The 17,332-nt window shown below is 41.6% G+C and overlaps 1 protein-coding gene across 7 annotated transcripts in view; it reads left to right on the top strand.

Annotated features, from left to right (window-relative positions):
* Positions 1-16,018, top strand: part of fbxl7 (F-box and leucine-rich repeat protein 7) — a 185,045-nt gene extending 169,027 nt beyond the window's left edge. For all 7 annotated transcript variants that reach the window (XM_059945694.1, XM_059945695.1, XM_059945693.1 and 4 more), the window contains one exon: positions 14,074-16,018. In XM_059945694.1, the coding sequence (XP_059801677.1) occupies positions 14,074-14,810 (737 nt within the window). In that variant the 3' untranslated portion in view covers positions 14,811-16,018. The remainder of the gene's footprint in view (positions 1-14,073) is intronic.
* Positions 16,019-17,332: the final 1,314 nt, after the last annotated feature.

Here is a 17,332-nt window from a genome sequence, read left to right as displayed (position 1 = left end):
CCATTATTATTTCTCCAACCTCATTTTGTAGCAGTCCTGTATTGCATTCATCTCTCTTATTTTTTTTACATACTTGAAAAAGCTTTTGCTATCCACTTTGATATTGTTTGCTAGTTTGCTTTCATATTTTGTGTTCTCCCTTCTAACGATTCTTTCAGTTGCTCTCTGTATGATTTTAAAAGCTCCCCAATCCTCTATCTTCCTGCTAATTTTTGTTTTGTTGTATGCCCTCTCTTTTGCTTTTACATTAATGTTGGCTTCCCTTGTCAGTCACAGTTGTACTATTTTGCTATTTTAATATTTCTTCATTTCTGGAATACACATGTCCTGCACCTTCCTCATTTTTCCCAGAAACTCATGCTATTGCTGCTCTGCTGACATCCTTGCCAGCAGCTCCTTCCCATTTACTTCGGCCAGCTCCTCTCTCATAGCATTTCCTTTACTCCACTGAAATACTGCTACATCAGACTTTGCTTTCTCCCTGTCAGATTCCAAGTTGAACTCTATCATATTGTTGAGATCTCTCATGACTATCATAACATGGTCCTTTTGATGCACCTTTTCTATTTCCTTTTGTAATCTGTGGTCCACGTCCCAGCTACCATTGGAAGGCCTGTATATAACTGCCATCAGGGTCCATTTACCTTTGCAGTTTCTTAACTCAATCCACAAGGATTCAACATCTTCCGATCCTATGTCATGTCTTTCTATTGACTTGATGCTATTCTCTACCAGCAGAGCCAGGCCATCCCCTCTGCCTACCTTTCTTTCCCCTCCAATACAATGTGTACCTTGGACATTCAGCTCCCAACTACAACTATCCTTCAGCCATGATTCAGCGATGGCCACAACATCATACCTGACAATCACTCATAATGCAACAAGATCGTTCACCTTATCCCCCTCTTGCTCTTGATGTATATATAGAATGCTTTGGGATTCACTTTAATCCTTCTTGCTAGTGAATTTTTGTGGCTCCTCCTGGCTTTCCTAATTCCCTTCTTTAGATTTTTTCTGGCTTCTTTATCCTAACTTTCGAAGCTTTAAATATTTTTGCTTTTTTCTTCTTGACTGAATTCATCACCTCTTTGGATCCAAGGACCTCTATCTTTCTATACCCATCCTTCCCTCTAACAGTAACATACCTTTCCTGTACACTTTGAATTGTCCTTTAAACACCTTCCACATGTCTTAAGTGGACTTGCCGCAAATAGGTGTACCCAATTAACTCTCCCTAGTTCCTGTCTAATGACTACGTAATTCGCCCTACTCCAATTAGAGACTCTCCTGTAAGGACCATACCTAATCTTATCGAGAGCTATCCTGAAAGTTAAGAAATTGTGGTCAGAGTTTTCTAACTGCTCACCTACTTAAAGGTCAGTCACCTGGCCAAATTCATTAACCAACGCTAGATCCAGTACAGCCCCTCCTCTCGTTGGACTCTCTACATACTGATTTAAGAAACCCTCCTAGATTTACATAACAAATTCTGCCCCATCTACCCCCTTGTACTAAGAAGGTCCCAGTTTATATTAGGGAAGTTGAAATCCCCCATGACAACAACCATATTATTTTTGTGCATTTCCCTAATCTGTTTATATCTCTGTTCCTTAATGTCCACATGTCTGAATAGGTGGGTTCAGCGAGTGAGGTTATTCAGACCCAGTTAGTAAAATCTGCATACATAGTGCTGGGACTGAAGATGACTGGCTGTAGAGTTTCTACACCAGGTCCATATTACTAGATCCGCAATACCAAAGCAAGAAAACTGCAACATGGTTAATTGGAGTAGGAGCACTCCACCATGTCTATTGCACCATTCAATACAAGTCCATATGACCAAAAGATATAGGAGCAGAATTAGGCCATTTGACCCATCGAATCTGCTCCACCATTTCATCATGGCTGATCCATTTTCCCTCTCAACGCTAATATCCTGCCTTCTCCCCATTTCCTTTTATTCCCTGACTAATCAAGAATCTATCAATCACTGCCTTAAATATACCCAAAGACTTGGCCCCCACAGCCAACTGTTTAAATAAGTTCAACAGATTCATCACTCTCTGGATAAAGAAATCTCTCCTCATCTCCATTCTGAAAGGACACCCCTCTATATTGAGCTGTGTCCTCTGGTCTTAGATTCCCCCATCATAGGAGACATACTCTCTACACCCACTCTATCAAGGCCTTTCACCAGTTGATAAGTTTCAATGAGGTCACCCCCTCATTGTTCTGAATTCTAGTGAGCACAGACCCAGAGCCATTAAACTCTTCATAAGACAAGCCTTTCAATCCCGGAATCATTTTTGTTAACCTCCTGTGAACCCTCTCCAATGTTGGCACGTCCTCTCTTTGATAAGAGGCTCAAACCTGCTCACAATACTTTGTGTGGCCTCACCACTGCTTTATAAAGCCTCAGCATTACTTCCTTGCTTTCATGTTCTAGTCCTCTTGGAATGACCTCACATTTACCTTCCTCACCCTGACTCCCTGCAAATTAACCTTTAGGGAATCCTGCATAAGGACTCCCAACTTCCTTTGCATCTCTGATTTCTGATTTTTTTCTCCATTTAGAAAATAGTCTACCCTTTTATTTTTTTCTACCAAAGTGCATGACAATACAGTTCCTGACATTTCCAACACCATTAGTCATCAGCAGCCAACCAGAGTTACTCTCTTTATTCCCACTCTGCATCCTGCCAATTAGCACTGCTAAAACCATAAGACATATGAGCAGAATTAGATCACGCAGCCCATTGAGTCTGCTCTGCTATTTCTTCATAGCTGATTCCGGAGCCCACTCAACCCCAGACACCTGGCTTCTTGCCATATCCTTTTGACACCCTGACCGATCAGGAAACTATCAACTTCTGCCTTAAATATACCCACTGACTTGAATTCCACCTCAGTCTGTGGCAGAGCATTCCACAGATCCATTGCTCTCTGGCTAAAAAAATTACTCCTTACCTCTGTTTTAAAAGGTAGCCCCTCAATCTTGAGGCTGTGCCCTCTAATTCTCAGTACCTCCACCAGGGGAAACATCCTCTCCATATCCACCTTATCTAGTCCATTCAACATTTGCTAGGTTTCAATGAGATCCTCCACATTCTTCGAAATTCCAGTGGAAATCCCAAAGTGATCAAACACTCCTCATATGTTAACCCCTTCATTCCCAGAACCTCCTCTGGACTTTCTCCAATGACAACACATCCTTTCTGAGATAAGGGCCCCAAAACTGTTGACAATACTCCAAGTGCAGCCTGACAAGTGCCTTATAAATCAGCGGTATTATTTCCTTGCTTTTATATTCTATTCTTCTTGAAATAAATGCCACATTGCATTTGCCTTTTTTACCACAGAGACAATCTGTAAATTAACTTTCTGGGAGTCTTGCAAGAGAACTCCTAAGTCTCTCTGAACCTCTGATGTTTGAACCTTTTCCCCTTTTAGATAATAATCCACACTATTGTTCCTTTTACCAAAATGCATTATCATACATTTCCTAACATTGTATTCCATCTGCCACTTTTTTGCTGATTCTTCCAATTTGTCTAAATCCTGCAGTAATCACACTACCTATCTTCGTATCTTCTTCAAACTTTGCCACAAAGCCAATAATTCCATTATCCAAATTATTGACAAAAAATGTGAAAAGTAATGGTCCCAATACTGCTTCCTGAGGAACACCACTAGTCACTGGCAGCCAACCAGAAAAGGCCCCTTTTATTCCCACTCTCTGCTTCCTGCCTGTCAGCCATTCCTCTATCTATGCCAGTATCTTTCCTGTAACACCATAAGATTTTATCTTGTTAAGCAACGTCATGTGTGGCACCTTATCAAATGCCCTCTGACAATCCAAGTAAATGACATCAACTGTCTTTCCTTTGTCCACTCTGCTTGTTACTTCCTCACTCAGACAGATTTGTCAGCCAAGATTTCCCTTCACAGAAACCATGCTGACTTTGCTTATTTTATCATTAGTCTTCAAGTATGCCAAAACCTCATCCTTAATAATAGACTCCAACACCTTCCCAACCACTGAGGTTAAGCTAACTGTGCTATAATTTCCTTCATTTTGCCTTCCTCCATTTTTAAAGGGTAGAGTATTACCTCTTTCTAAAAATATAATTTCATCTCTTACCAACAGAGCCACACCACTGCCACTGCCTCTGCCTTCCTGCCTTCCTGCCTGATACACAGTATATCCTTTGATCTTAAGCTCCCAACTATGGCCTTCTTTCAGCCATGACTCCATGATGCCCACAACACCATACCGACCAATCTGTAACCGCACCACGAGTTCATCCGCCTTATTCCGAATGCTACGCACGTTTGAGTACAGCACCTTCAGTCCTGAGTTCTTTAACCTTTCAAATTTTGCTTCTGTGGTACAATTTAGCTCTTTGCTCTTTCTGCATTTGTACCCAGTCATTGGCTTGTCCCTCCTTACACTGATATTACACCCATCACCTGCTGGCTCACCCGCAGTTCTATCAAACCGGTTCCCATCTCCCTGCCATATTAGTTTATACTAGCATGCTTTATCCATGCCAGTAGATTTCCTGTAATACTATGGGCTTTAAGCTGTCTGATGTGCGGCACCTTGTCAAAGGCCATTTGAAAATCCAAGTACACAACATCTATTAATTCTCCTTTGTCTATCTTGCTTATTATTTCTTCAAAGAATTTCAACAGATTTGTCAGGCAAGATTTTCCCTTGAGGCAACCATGCTGACTGTGGCCTATTTTATCATGTGCCTCCAAATACCCTGACACCTCATCCTTAATAATGGACTCTAACATCTTCCTAACACGGAGGTCAAGCAAACTGGCCTGTAATTTCCTTTCTTCTGCCTCTCTACTTTCCTGAAGAGCGTAGTGACATTTCCAATTTTCTAGTCTTCCAGAACCATTCCAGAATTGAGTGATTCTTAAAAGATCATTACTAATTTTTCCACAATCTCTTCAGCCACCTCTTTGAGAATCCAGGTGTATACACCATCCAGGTGACTTATCTACCTTTAGACCTTTCAGTTTCCTAAGAACCTTCTCCCTATTCATGGCAACTTCTGTAACCCCTGGCAATCTCGAAATTCTTGTATACTGCTAGTGTCTTCCACAGTAAAGACTGATACAAAATACTTACTTAGTTCATCCACCATTTCCGTGACCCCCATTACCACCTTGCGAGCATCATTTTCTAGCTGTCTGATGTCTACTCTCACCTTTCTTTTACATTTTATGTATTTGAAGAGACTTTAGGTATCCCCTTTAATATCATTGGCTCACTTACCTTTATATTCCATCCTTTTCTCCTTAATTACTGAATTTAGTTACCTTCTGTTGGTTTTTTAGTCTTCCAATCCTCTTAATTCCCACTAATTTATGCTCTACTACGTGCCCTCTCTCTAGCTTTTATGTTGGCTTTGACTTCTCTTATTAACCACGGTTGTGTCATCTTACCATTAGAATACTTCTTCCTCTTTGTGATTTATATATTCTGTACCTTCCAAATTGCTTGTAGAAATTCCAGCCATTGCCTTTATCCCTGCCAGTTTTCTTTTCCAGTAAGTTTTGGCCAGATCATCTCTCATGCCCTTATAGTACCCTTTACTTCAGTGTTACACGATCTGACATTAGGTGAATTCTATCATATTATGATCCCTTGCTCCTAGGCTTACTTTAAGCTCTGTAATCAATTCCGGTTCAGTGCACAACACCAAATCCCGAATAGCTGATCCCCTAGTGGAGTCAACAACAAGTTGCTCTAAAAAGCATTCTCATAGGCCTTCTACAAACTCCCCCTACCCCCCCCCCCCCCACCGCCCCTGGATTCCCACACCAACCTGATTTTCTATCTCCTGTTGTAATCTGTAGACCAAATCCTCACTACTATTTTGAAGGGCTCGATATAACTCCTGTCAGGGCTTTTTTACACTTGCAGTTCCTTAACCCTACCCACAACGATTCAACAGCTTCTAACCCTGTGTCACCTCTTTCTCATGATTTGATTTCATATTTTACCAACAGAGCCACACCACCCTCTCTGCTTTCTTGCTTGTCCTTTTGCATCCTTGGACGTTAGCTATAATTTTCTTTTAGCTACAATTCAGTGATGGCCACAACATCATACATACTTATCTGTAACTGTGCTACAAGTTCATCTACCTTGTTCCTTCTTCTATGTGCATTCAAATATAACACCTTCAGTCCTGTATTCACTGTTCGATTTTGTCCACCATTGTCATTGCAGTTCATCCTGTTGACTGCAATTTTGCACTATCATCAGCCTCTCCTTGCTAGCAGTCTCACTGCACACTGCCTCTGTTTATAAACCAACCACTCCATCCTCTGCACTGTGACTCCAGTTCCCATGCCCCTGCCAAATTAGTTTAAATCCTCTCGAACAACTGTAGCAAAGCTGCCCACAAGGTTATTGGTCTCCCTTGGGTTCAGGTGTCGCCCTCTTCTTCAGGCCTTAGTATGGCTTACGAGGCTGCTAAACAAGATAAGAACCCATTGTATTTTAACAATGATTTTAACATGAATTAGCTAACTGGCATGAGACAAAAAGTGGGGATAGAGGGGACCTTTTCTGGTTGGCTACCAGTGACTCTTGGTGTTTCTACAGGGGTTGGTGTTGGGACTGCTTCTTTTCATGTTATTTGTCAATGATTTGGATGATGGAATTAATGACCTTGTGGCCTCATTTATGGACAATACAAAGATACGTGGTGAGGCAGGAAGTCTCAAGGAAGTGTGGAGTCTGCAATAGGACTTAGACAGGAGAACGGGCAGAGAAGTGGCAGATGGAATACAGTGTAAGGAAGTATATAGTCATACACTTTTATAGAAGGAATAAAGGTGTATTATTTTCCAAACAGGGAGCAAGTTTTGAAGTCGGGTGCAAAGGGACTTGCAAGTCCTTGTGCAGGAGTCCCTGAAGGTTAACTTGCAGTTTGAGTTGATTTAAGGAAGGCAAATGCAATGGTAGTATTCATTTTGAGGGGACTAGATATAAAAGCCCTGGTCAGACCCCACTTGGAGCACTGTGCTCAGTTCTGGTCACCTCACTACAGGAAGGATGTGGAAAGGGTGCAGAGGAGATTTACAAGGATGTTGCCTGGATTGGGGAGCATGCCTTATGAGAATAGGTTGAGTGAACTCCGGCCTTTTCTCCTTGGAGCGACGGAGGATGAGAGGTGACCTGATAGAGGCGTATAAGATGATGAGAGGCATTGATTGTGTGGATAGTCAGAGGCTTTTTCCCAGGGCTGAAATGGCTAGCACAAGAGGACACTGTTTTAAGGTGCTTGGAAGGAGGTACAGAGGGGATGTCAGGGGTAGGTTTTTTACACAGAGTGGTGAGTGCGTGGAATGGGCTACCAGCAACGGTGGTGGAGGTGGATATGATAGGATCTTTGAAGAGACTCCTGGATAGGAGCTTAAAAAAATAGAGGGCTATGTGTAATCCGAGAGGTAATTTCTAAGGTAAGGACATGGTTGGCACAGCATTGTGGACCAAAGGGCCTGTATTGTGCTGCAGGTTTTCAATGTTTCTATAATGCTGAGGCATTGTTAGACTGTACTTGGAGTATTGTGAACAGTTTTGAGGTCCTTTTCTAAGAAGGGATATGCTGGGGTTGAGAGCATTGAGAGTATAGATTAGAAGGAATTCCTTTAGCCAGAGCATGGTGTATCTGTGGAATTCATTGTCACATAGCTGCAGAGGGTATATTTAAAGGTTCTTGAACGTAAGGGTGTAAAACGTTGCAGGAAGAATGCAGGAGAATGGTGTTGAGAGAGATAATAAATCAACCAGGATGAAATAGGCCAAATGGACTAATTCTGTTTTTTATGTCTTATGGTCACATGGTCTTATGGAATGTGTCCACTTAAGTATCTGTATGGTCCCTTGTGTGTGGAATCAAAAGAAATGGATAGACTTTAGATGATATTTCTCTTAATTTTTTACTATTGAGAAAATGATGGACACTAAGGAAATGGGTAAAATGATTGATGTTGCTTTTGACCGAATACATTATTAAGGAAAGGAAATATCAGAAGTCTTAAGGTGCATTAACACTGGTAAATCAGCAAGGCCTGGAATAGTGTCCTTGTGAGAAGCTATAGAAGAAGTTGCCCAGTCGTTTGCAGAGATTTTTGCTTTATTTCTGGCTGCTTGGGTTCTGGAGGATGGAAAATGGCTAATAAGTTACCATTATTTAAAAGGAGTAGCAAAAATTAGTTAGGCCACTGATTTTAACATCATGGTGGGTAAATTGCTAGAGAGGATTCTGTAGGACAAGATCTACCAAAATTTAGAGGAGCAGAGACTGATTTGGGACAGTCGCCTTGCCTTTGAGTATGGGAAGTCGTGTCTAAAAAATTTTCTGCAGTTCTTTGAGGAGGTGACCAAGAGAGTAGTTGAAAATTGGCAGCGAATATTATTTATATGGACTTTTTTAGCAAGGCCATATTTATAAAGGAACCTCATGGCAGGTTAGTCTAGAAGGTTAGATCACATGAGATCTAGGAGATAGCAGATTTGATTTATAATTGGGAAGCAGAGGGTTGTTTCTCACATTGGAGACCTTTTTCTAGTGATGTGCAGACAGACAGGGATTGGTGCTGGGACCTTTGTTGTCTATACTTTCATACAAGTGATTTGGAATTGAATGTACAAAGTGTAGCTTGTAGTTTGCAGATACTGTTATAGTGTCGAAGGTTATGAAAAATCACATGGGGAACTTGCTCAGCTAAGTATTTGAGCAAAAGACTGCTTTCAATGCAGATAAATGTGAGGTATTACATTTTGGGAGTCATACAGCATACAGTCAATGCCTCGGTCCAGGGAAGTGTTATAAAACAGAGGGACCAAGGAGTGAAAAGTTCACTAGACAGGCTGATGAAGGAAGTATTTGGAATAGTGGCATTTATTGGTCAAGGAACTGAGTAGAAATGCTAGGAAGTTATGTTACTGTTAGAAATGACATTAGAGAGGCTGCACTTGGAGTACTGTGTAAATGATTTTGAACCCCTGTTATGGGAAGGTTGTTACAAAACTAAAAAAAACGCAGAAATATTTTACCAAAATGTTTTTATGATTTGGGGGCCTGAGTTACAAAGAAAGAAAGGTTGCATAGACTAGAGTCTTTATTCCCTGGATTGCAGGTGACCAGATAAAGCTGAATAAGATCTTGTGTGGCATAGATAGGATAAAAACATCCTGTCTGTGCATAGATAGGATAGCAGGTATAGGTTCGGGATCAGACGCAAGTGAATTAAAGGTTCAACAAGGGCAGCTTCTTCATGTGAAGTATGGTATATATTGGAATTAGCTGCTAGTAATAGTGATGGAGGTGGGCAGTTTAGCAACATTTTAAAGCTATCTAGGTAAGTACACAGATAGCAGAGGCTTAGAGTGTTTAGGGCCAAATGCAAGCAGATATGACAAGATTGCTAGGAAAATAGCCGGCATTGATGAGTTGGTCCAAGTGACTGATTTCCCTGCTCTAGGACTCTATGTCTTGCCAGCGGCGAGTCATTTACTTTGCGTCCTTTTCTGGTTTAAGTTCCCAAAATGCAACACTCTGGATTTGTCCAATTTAGACTGCTGTTTCATGGCCCACTTCCTCTGTTGTTCTAGATCCGGCTACAGTCTTAAGTGGTCTTCTTCATTGTCCACTACACCACCGATTTTTGTATCATCTACAAACATACTAGCCATGCCAACTGCATTTCATCCAAATTGTTTAATGATGAACCACAATTGACTCAGCTTCACACTCCATTGCTGCCTAATTTCTACCACTTTGTTTCAATTATGCACTATGTTTCTCATGTAAAACTGCCCCTGGTGCCCCTTTTAAATCCCTTGCTTCTGCTCTTAAGCTATGCCCCCGTTCTGGGAAAAATATGCTTTTACCCTGTTTATGCCCCTCATGATCGATACTTGCATCAGGTCACTACCCCAATCTCCTATGTTCCAGGGAATGAAGTCCAAGCCTTTTCAACCTCTCTTTATAACTCAGATGCTGAAGTACCAGCAACATTCTGGTAAATATTTTCTGCACTCTATCTAGTTTAATAATATCTTTCCTATATTGATCAGAATTGAGTAGAGTACTCCCAAGTCCAACCACAGCTGCATCTTATATAAATTCATTGTAACGTCCCAACTCCTATACTCAATACTCTGATTGATATAACCATATAACAATCACAGCACGGAAACAGGCCATCTCGGCCCTCCTAGTCCGTGACGAACTCTTAATCTCACCTAGTCCCACCTACCCGCACTCAGCCCATAACCCTCCACTCCTTTCCTGTCCATTACCTATCTAATTTTACCTTAAATGACACAACTGAACTGGCCTCTACTACTTCTACAGGAAGCTCATTCCACACAGCTATCACTCTCTGAGTAAATAAGGCCAAATGCCGTCTTCATCACTCTATCTGCCTCTGATACCATTTTCGGTAAATTGTGCACTTGCAATCTTTGATCCCTTTCTAAAGTAATGATTCCCAGGGCCCTAGCACTCACAGTGTAAGTGTTCCCCTAGTTTGATCTCCCAAAATGTAGTATCTCACATTTTTTTCTGGATTGAAACCCAATTCTCAACCCACATATCTAGCTGATAAAAAAAATCCTTTGTAGTTGTTGATAACCTTCTACACTACGTACACCACCACCTATATTGATATCATAAGACCATAAGATATAGGAGCAGAAGATTATCCATTGTCTGCACTGCCATTTCACCATGTCTGATCCTTTTTCTTCTCAGCCCCAATCTCCAGCCGTCTCCCCATATCCCTTCATGCCCTGAATCTTCCAACCTCTGCCTTAAATATACATAAAGACAAAGACTCCACAGTTAGCTGTGGCAAAGAATTCCAGAGATTCACCATTTTCTGGCTAAAGAAATTCCTCCTCATCTCTGTTCTAAAGGGAAACCCCTCTGTTCTGACGCTGTGTCCTCTGGTCTTAGACTCTCCCATTATAGGAAGCATCCTCTCCGCATCCACTCTATCAAGGCCTTTCACCATTCAATAGGTTTCAATGAGGTCACCCCTCATTTTTTTTTAAATTCTAATGAATACAGGCCCAGAGCCATCAAGCGTTCTTCATATGACAAGCCATTCAATCCTGGAATCATTTTTGTGAACTTCCTTTGAACCCTCTCCAGTTTCAGCACATCCTTTCAAAGTTAAGAGGCCCAAAACTGCTCACGGTACTCCAAGTGAGGCCTCAATAGTGCTTTATGAAGTATCAATACTACATCTTTGCTTTTATGTTCTAGTCCTCTTGAAATGAATGATAGCTTTGCATTTGCCTTCCTCACCTCAGTCTTCAAAGGATATACTTGGTCTAACCCCTACCTTCCTCCTTAATCCCTTCATTTGCAAACCAATTGCTCTGGATCCTGCCCCCTACTACTGCCAAGTAGCACTAATGAACCTCCCTGTGAGAATATTGGTTGCCCTCCAGTTCAAATGCAACCTGTCTCTCTTGAACAAATCTCACCTGCCTTGGAATAGAGCGCAATGGCCACTGTATCATGTACCAGCTCCGTAGCCATGTTTCTTCCTATTTCTCACCTCCCCAGCACATGGCATTGGCAGTAATCAAAAAGTCACAAACCTATCTTACTACCTAAATCCCTAACATCACTTTGCATGACCTCATATCCTTCCTACCTATGTCATTGGTAGCAATATGGACCATGTCATCTGACTGCACATCCACCCATCTCAGAGTGTCCTGTGCCCACTCAGGAACATCCTTGGCCCTGGCATCGGGACATCAGACAACACCCTGTGGTTTCACTTGTGGCCATAGAAATATCTGTCTGTACAGCCCCTATCACCATTACTCGCCTGGGCAACCTCGACTGTACTACAACAGAGAGGTTGTAGTACAGTAGAGAGGAGAACAGCCTCCTGGTGGTCACCTATCTACCTGACTGAATGTTTCTGAAAATCCTGTCAATTTAACATTCCCTGGCTCCCGTATGTTCTGCAGTGAGTCCATCTGTCACTCCAAATGTGTGGTGTGAGAAAGGCTGCGGCTGGATGCAGATGTGACTATCAGCCTCCTTTCTATCCCTTTCAGATGTGACTATCAGCCTCCTTTCTAACCCTTTCAGATGTGACTATCAGCCTCCTTTCTATCCCTTTCAGATGTGACTATCAGCCTCCTTTCTAACCCTTTCAGATGTGACTATCAGCCTCCTTTCTAACCCTTTCAGATGTGACTATCAGCCTCCTTTCTATCCCTTTCAGATGTGACTATCAGCCTCCTTTCTATCCCTTTCAGATGTGACTATCAGCCTCCTTTCTAACCCTTTCAGATGTGACTATCAGCCTCCTTTCTATCCCTTTCAGATTGACTATCAGCCTCCTTTCTAACCCTTTCAGATGTGACTATCAGCCTCCTTTCTATCCCTTTCAGATGTGACTATCAGCCTCCTTTCTAACCCTTTCAGATGTGACTATCAGCCTCCTTTCTAACCCTTTCAGATGTGACTATCAGCCTCCTTTCTATCCCTTTCAGATGTGACTATCAGCCTCCTTTCTATCCCTTTCAGATGTGACTATCAGCCTCCTTTCTAACCCTTTCAGATGTGACTATCAGCCTCCTTTCTATCCCTTTCAGATTGACTATCAGCCTCCTTTCTAACCCTTTCAGATGTGACTATCAGCCTCCTTTCTATCCCTTTCAGATGTGACTATCAGCCTCCTTTCTATCCCTTTCAGACTGAGACCCCACAAAACCAAAATGATAAAATAAAACATTTAAAGTTTTGTCCAACTGCTTTTGCTTTCTCCAAGAGCCTAATAATCTTCTCCATAGTTATCATTTCTCAAAGCCTGCACACCGCTGGGTCTGCTTATCCTTCCACTTTGTCTTAAACAAGGTGGGACATTTGTCCCTTCCTTGTCCTCTGGCATCTCCCCATATTCAGAAAGGATTGGAAGAAGGTAGCTTCCATCTATTTTTCTCAACATCAGATCTCAGGTGATTTTTTTTTAGTTAAATTACATTCCTTCCTTGTAGCATGATCCTTTAAATAAATATTTATTTATCAAATCTGCACCTGACTGGACCCCCACCTTTTTATTCTGGCATCTTCACACTTCTTTTCCAGTCTTGAGGAAGGGTCTTGGCCCTAAACATTGATTTTCCATGGATGCTGCCTGACCTCCTGAGTTCCTCCAGCATTTTGTGTGTGTTACTTTGGGTTTCCAGCATCTGCAGAATTTCTCATGCTTACTTCTGTGCACTTCTGCCTTAGTACAGGTTTCTGTATGTTCCATAGTAAATCTGCCTGTTATTCCAAACAGGCTTGAACAAGTGCTTCTGGTGAAGGAGAACCCATAGTGCTGGTGGAGAGGAAATTCCAGGGATTACACCCAGTGACTATGAAGTATATTTCCAAGTCATGTGGTATACGAGTTGGTGGGGAATCTGCTAGTAGTGGTGTCATTCCCCCCCCCCCCCACCCGTCTGTTTTGGTAGGAGAGCTGGTGGGTTTGGGAGGTCCTGTTGAAGTAGCCCAAGCATGTAACTGCAGTTCATATTGTAAGTGGTATATACTGTAACCACGCTCTACTGGTAGTGGAGGGATTTTTAGGGAGTGTTGATGGGGTGCTGGTGGAGTGGTTGATTTATCTTGGATGGAGTCAAGCTTCAAAAGAGCTGTTGGAGACATTCGAAATAGCATCCAATGATTTATGGACAGTATATGGGTGTTAGGTGTTGAGTCACAGGATATCCAGTCTCTAACCTGCTCTTGTAACCGCAGTACCTAAATAGCACTTCCACTGAGTCTGAGATCCACGACGTTGGTATATAGTTGAAAAAAATAAAAGCATTTAATGAGTATGAAGAAACAGCAGAAGGATGAATGAAAATGGATAGCTCAAACCTTCGATGAACTGGCGAGGGCATGGTGATCAGAGGGCAACCTACTGTATAGTTACTGTTAGTTCTATAAATTGCAGTTGATAGCTTGATTTATCACGAAATGTTTCTGAAAAATAATCAGTATTTTTTTTATCTAGGTTGTTCCAAGATAACCTGCATCAGTCTGACAAGAGAAGCTTCCATTAAAATCTCTCCACTTCATGGAAAACAAATTTCCATCCGCTACCTGAATATGACAGATTGCTTTTTACTTGAAGATGAAGGACTACACATAATAGCAGCTCACTGCACACAGTTAACACACCTCTATCTGCGCAGATGTGTCCGCGTTACAGACGAGGGCCTTCACTTCCTGATGCTTTATTGCACATCAATCAAGGAGCTGAGTGTTAGTGACTGCCGAGCTGTGACTGATTTTGGGATGAGAGAGGTGGCAAAGTTGGAAGCACACCTAAGGTACCTCAGCATTGCTCACTGTGTCCGGATTACAGATGTAGGGATCCGCTACATTGCCAAGTACTGCAGCAAACTGCGCTACCTAAACGCTCGAGGTTGTGATGGACTGACTGATCATGGGATTGAGTACCTTGCCAAGAATTGCACAAAACTCAAGTCCCTGGATATTGGCAAGTGTCTATTGATTTCTGATGCCGGCATGGAGTTTTTAGCGTTGAACTGCTACAACCTTAAGCGGCTCAGTCTTAAGTCATGTGAGAGTGTCACTGGTCGTGGTTTAAAGATTGTTGCTGCTAACTGCTTTGAGTTGCAGGTGTTGAATGTACAGGACTGTGACATCTCGGTTGAGGCACTGCAGTTTGTCAAACGCCATTGCAGGAGGTGTATTATAGAGCACACCAATCCAGCTTTCTTTTGACAAGATTACATTAATACAGCACAGACCATAGATCGTAAAGTCTGAATTTTTATTATCTCTTGTTTTTTTCTAAATTCAAATATTTAGTTAATTTCTGCACTGTACATATGATGTCATGCTAATATTTATATACTATTATGCATTTATACAATTTTGCTTGTCAAACATCAATATAAATCAATATCTGGAGACATAAATGCAGATTTTGGAAAGAATTAATCAACATTTTCCTTTGTTCTTAAATTCCTCACTGGAAAATATAAAAGCAATCAGCAGAATATAGTTTGCCTTGAGTTTTCAACTTTCTTAAACTAGAGCACCATGTTTTTGGGTAGCATCCTACTATAACACATGAACTGTGGGCAGGACGGTGGTGCAGCTGATAGAGCTTATGCCTAACAGATTGCTGTCTTTCTGGAAATTACACGCTTTCCCAGTGACTGGATTTCCTCCCACATCCTAAAACTACATAGGTTGGTATGTTAATTGGCTACTGCAAGTTGCTCTTTCTGTGCAAATCAGTGGTAGAATCTGATTGAGGATGTAGAGAAAGTAACAAAATGGGATTAATGTACAATTAGTATAAATGGGTGCTTGACAGCACTGAATTGTTGGGTCAAGCTATGCAACAGTATGGAGTACATAAAATAAGTTTTGTTTTACAACAAGTTACTTCATGGTGTTAAAAGTGGCAATATTGTTTGTTATGAAACACTGTTTTAGCCATTATGGAAATTTTGTGATGCCATTGGCTCTAAGTTCAGAAGCTTAAGCTGTACAATCAAATTAATGTTACCAAATACTACAACACTAGGAAATACATATTATAAAGTTGTTTGCAACAAGCTCATATATGGTTGTATTATAGAAAGTGGCAATTGTATGCAGTTTACTCAGAAACATTTATTTAGCCAGTTGCAAGCAATGTGATATCACTGGCACCAAGGTTAAGTTGTACTATTAAATAAATGTTACCAAATGCTTGATCACCAGGAAATATACAAAATGAAGTTCTATGCACCAGGTTGCTACATGTGTTTATTTAAGAAAGTGGCAATCATACACTGCTTTCTGAGAAACACTGATTTAGCCGAACTGGACGTTCTGAGATACCATTGGATTTACCTTCTCAAACTTAAGTTGTACAGTACAAACAGGTAAAAGCTGCCAAACACTTCATCACTAGGAAATACATAGAATAAAGTTGTTTGAAATGTATTCTGCATGGTTTTATTTTCAAAGTTGCTAATTTATGCAGTTTGGTCTGAAACATTGATGAAATCATTCTGGGTGTTTTCTGATACCATGAAACGTAGAATGTAGATCAGTGCATAACAGAAACAGGCCCTTTGGCCCACAATGTTGTGCCAATCTAATTAAATTTGTAATCACATGGGCAACCTAACTGACCTTCTCTGCAACACTATGCCTATATCCTTACATTTTCCTCATATTCGTGTACTGTAAAGCTATCCCCACTACTTCTGAAACCACTATCCATAACTACACTACCACCGAGTTACAGGGTTTAGACCGAAGGCTGCGTCAGTGCCCAGAGAAATCCTTGCCCAGCTGGCTCACCCGCAAATAGGATTTTGGAGCCTCTTGACTTTTTTTTGAATGTGCGTGAATTGATTCAGTGACGATCATTAATGATGGACCCATTGGTCCTGGCTGATTGTGGGTTAGTCAGGCTGACAGAGCTGAATGCTCCTGATATGGAAACTGTGCATGATCGCTAGCCTGCCCCTTTGCATCTTCCCATTCCTGGAAACACACCCCGCCCAAGGCTATTTCACGCTTGGCAACACAGATGCTACTTATAAAAAATTATGCCTTCAATGGCCTGAGGCTGTCCTGTTTTCTCTTGCTGTGCTGACTTGATTGATAGAATGGGGATCCTCACGATGGAGAGGCATCTTGTTGACTCTATTAGGTCCAGCTGAGGGTTGGACTGTTGCAGAGACCAGCAGTCTATTGGCCCAACCCGAAGGGTCTGATGTAGACTGGGAATTGGTGAAAGGTGAAGTGCTACTTTTAAATCCTGGCAGCAGCAAAGGCAATCTAGATGCACGATGATTGAAGCTAAGAACAGAGTGTAGAACGTAGAACAGAACAACACAGGAACAGGCCCTTTGGCCACAACATTGGCCGAACCAGCTATAAGAGTAACTCAAAAACACCCAAAAATTAGTTCATCCCACCTACATAATGTCCATATCCTCACATTCATGTGCCTCTGGTGCATTTGCCTCTACCACCAAATCAGGCATCCAACACTCTCTGAGTAAAAAAAAAATTACCCCTCACATCCCCTTTGAACCTACCGCCTCTCACCTTCAATGCATGCCCTCTGGTATTAGACATTTCAACCCTAGGAAACTTCCTGTCTACTCTATCCATGCCTCTCATAATCACATAAACCTCCATCAGATCTTCCCTCAACCTTCAGTATACCAAAGAAAACTAGGCAGCATCCTGGTAAACCTCCTCTGCACCTTCCCCAAAGCCTCAACATGCTT

Source organism: Hypanus sabinus, chromosome 20 (genome assembly GCF_030144855.1).
Source record: "Hypanus sabinus isolate sHypSab1 chromosome 20, sHypSab1.hap1, whole genome shotgun sequence".
Classification (NCBI taxonomy): Eukaryota; Metazoa; Chordata; class Chondrichthyes; order Myliobatiformes; family Dasyatidae; genus Hypanus; species Hypanus sabinus.
This window is presented reverse-complemented; position numbering and strand designations above follow the sequence as displayed.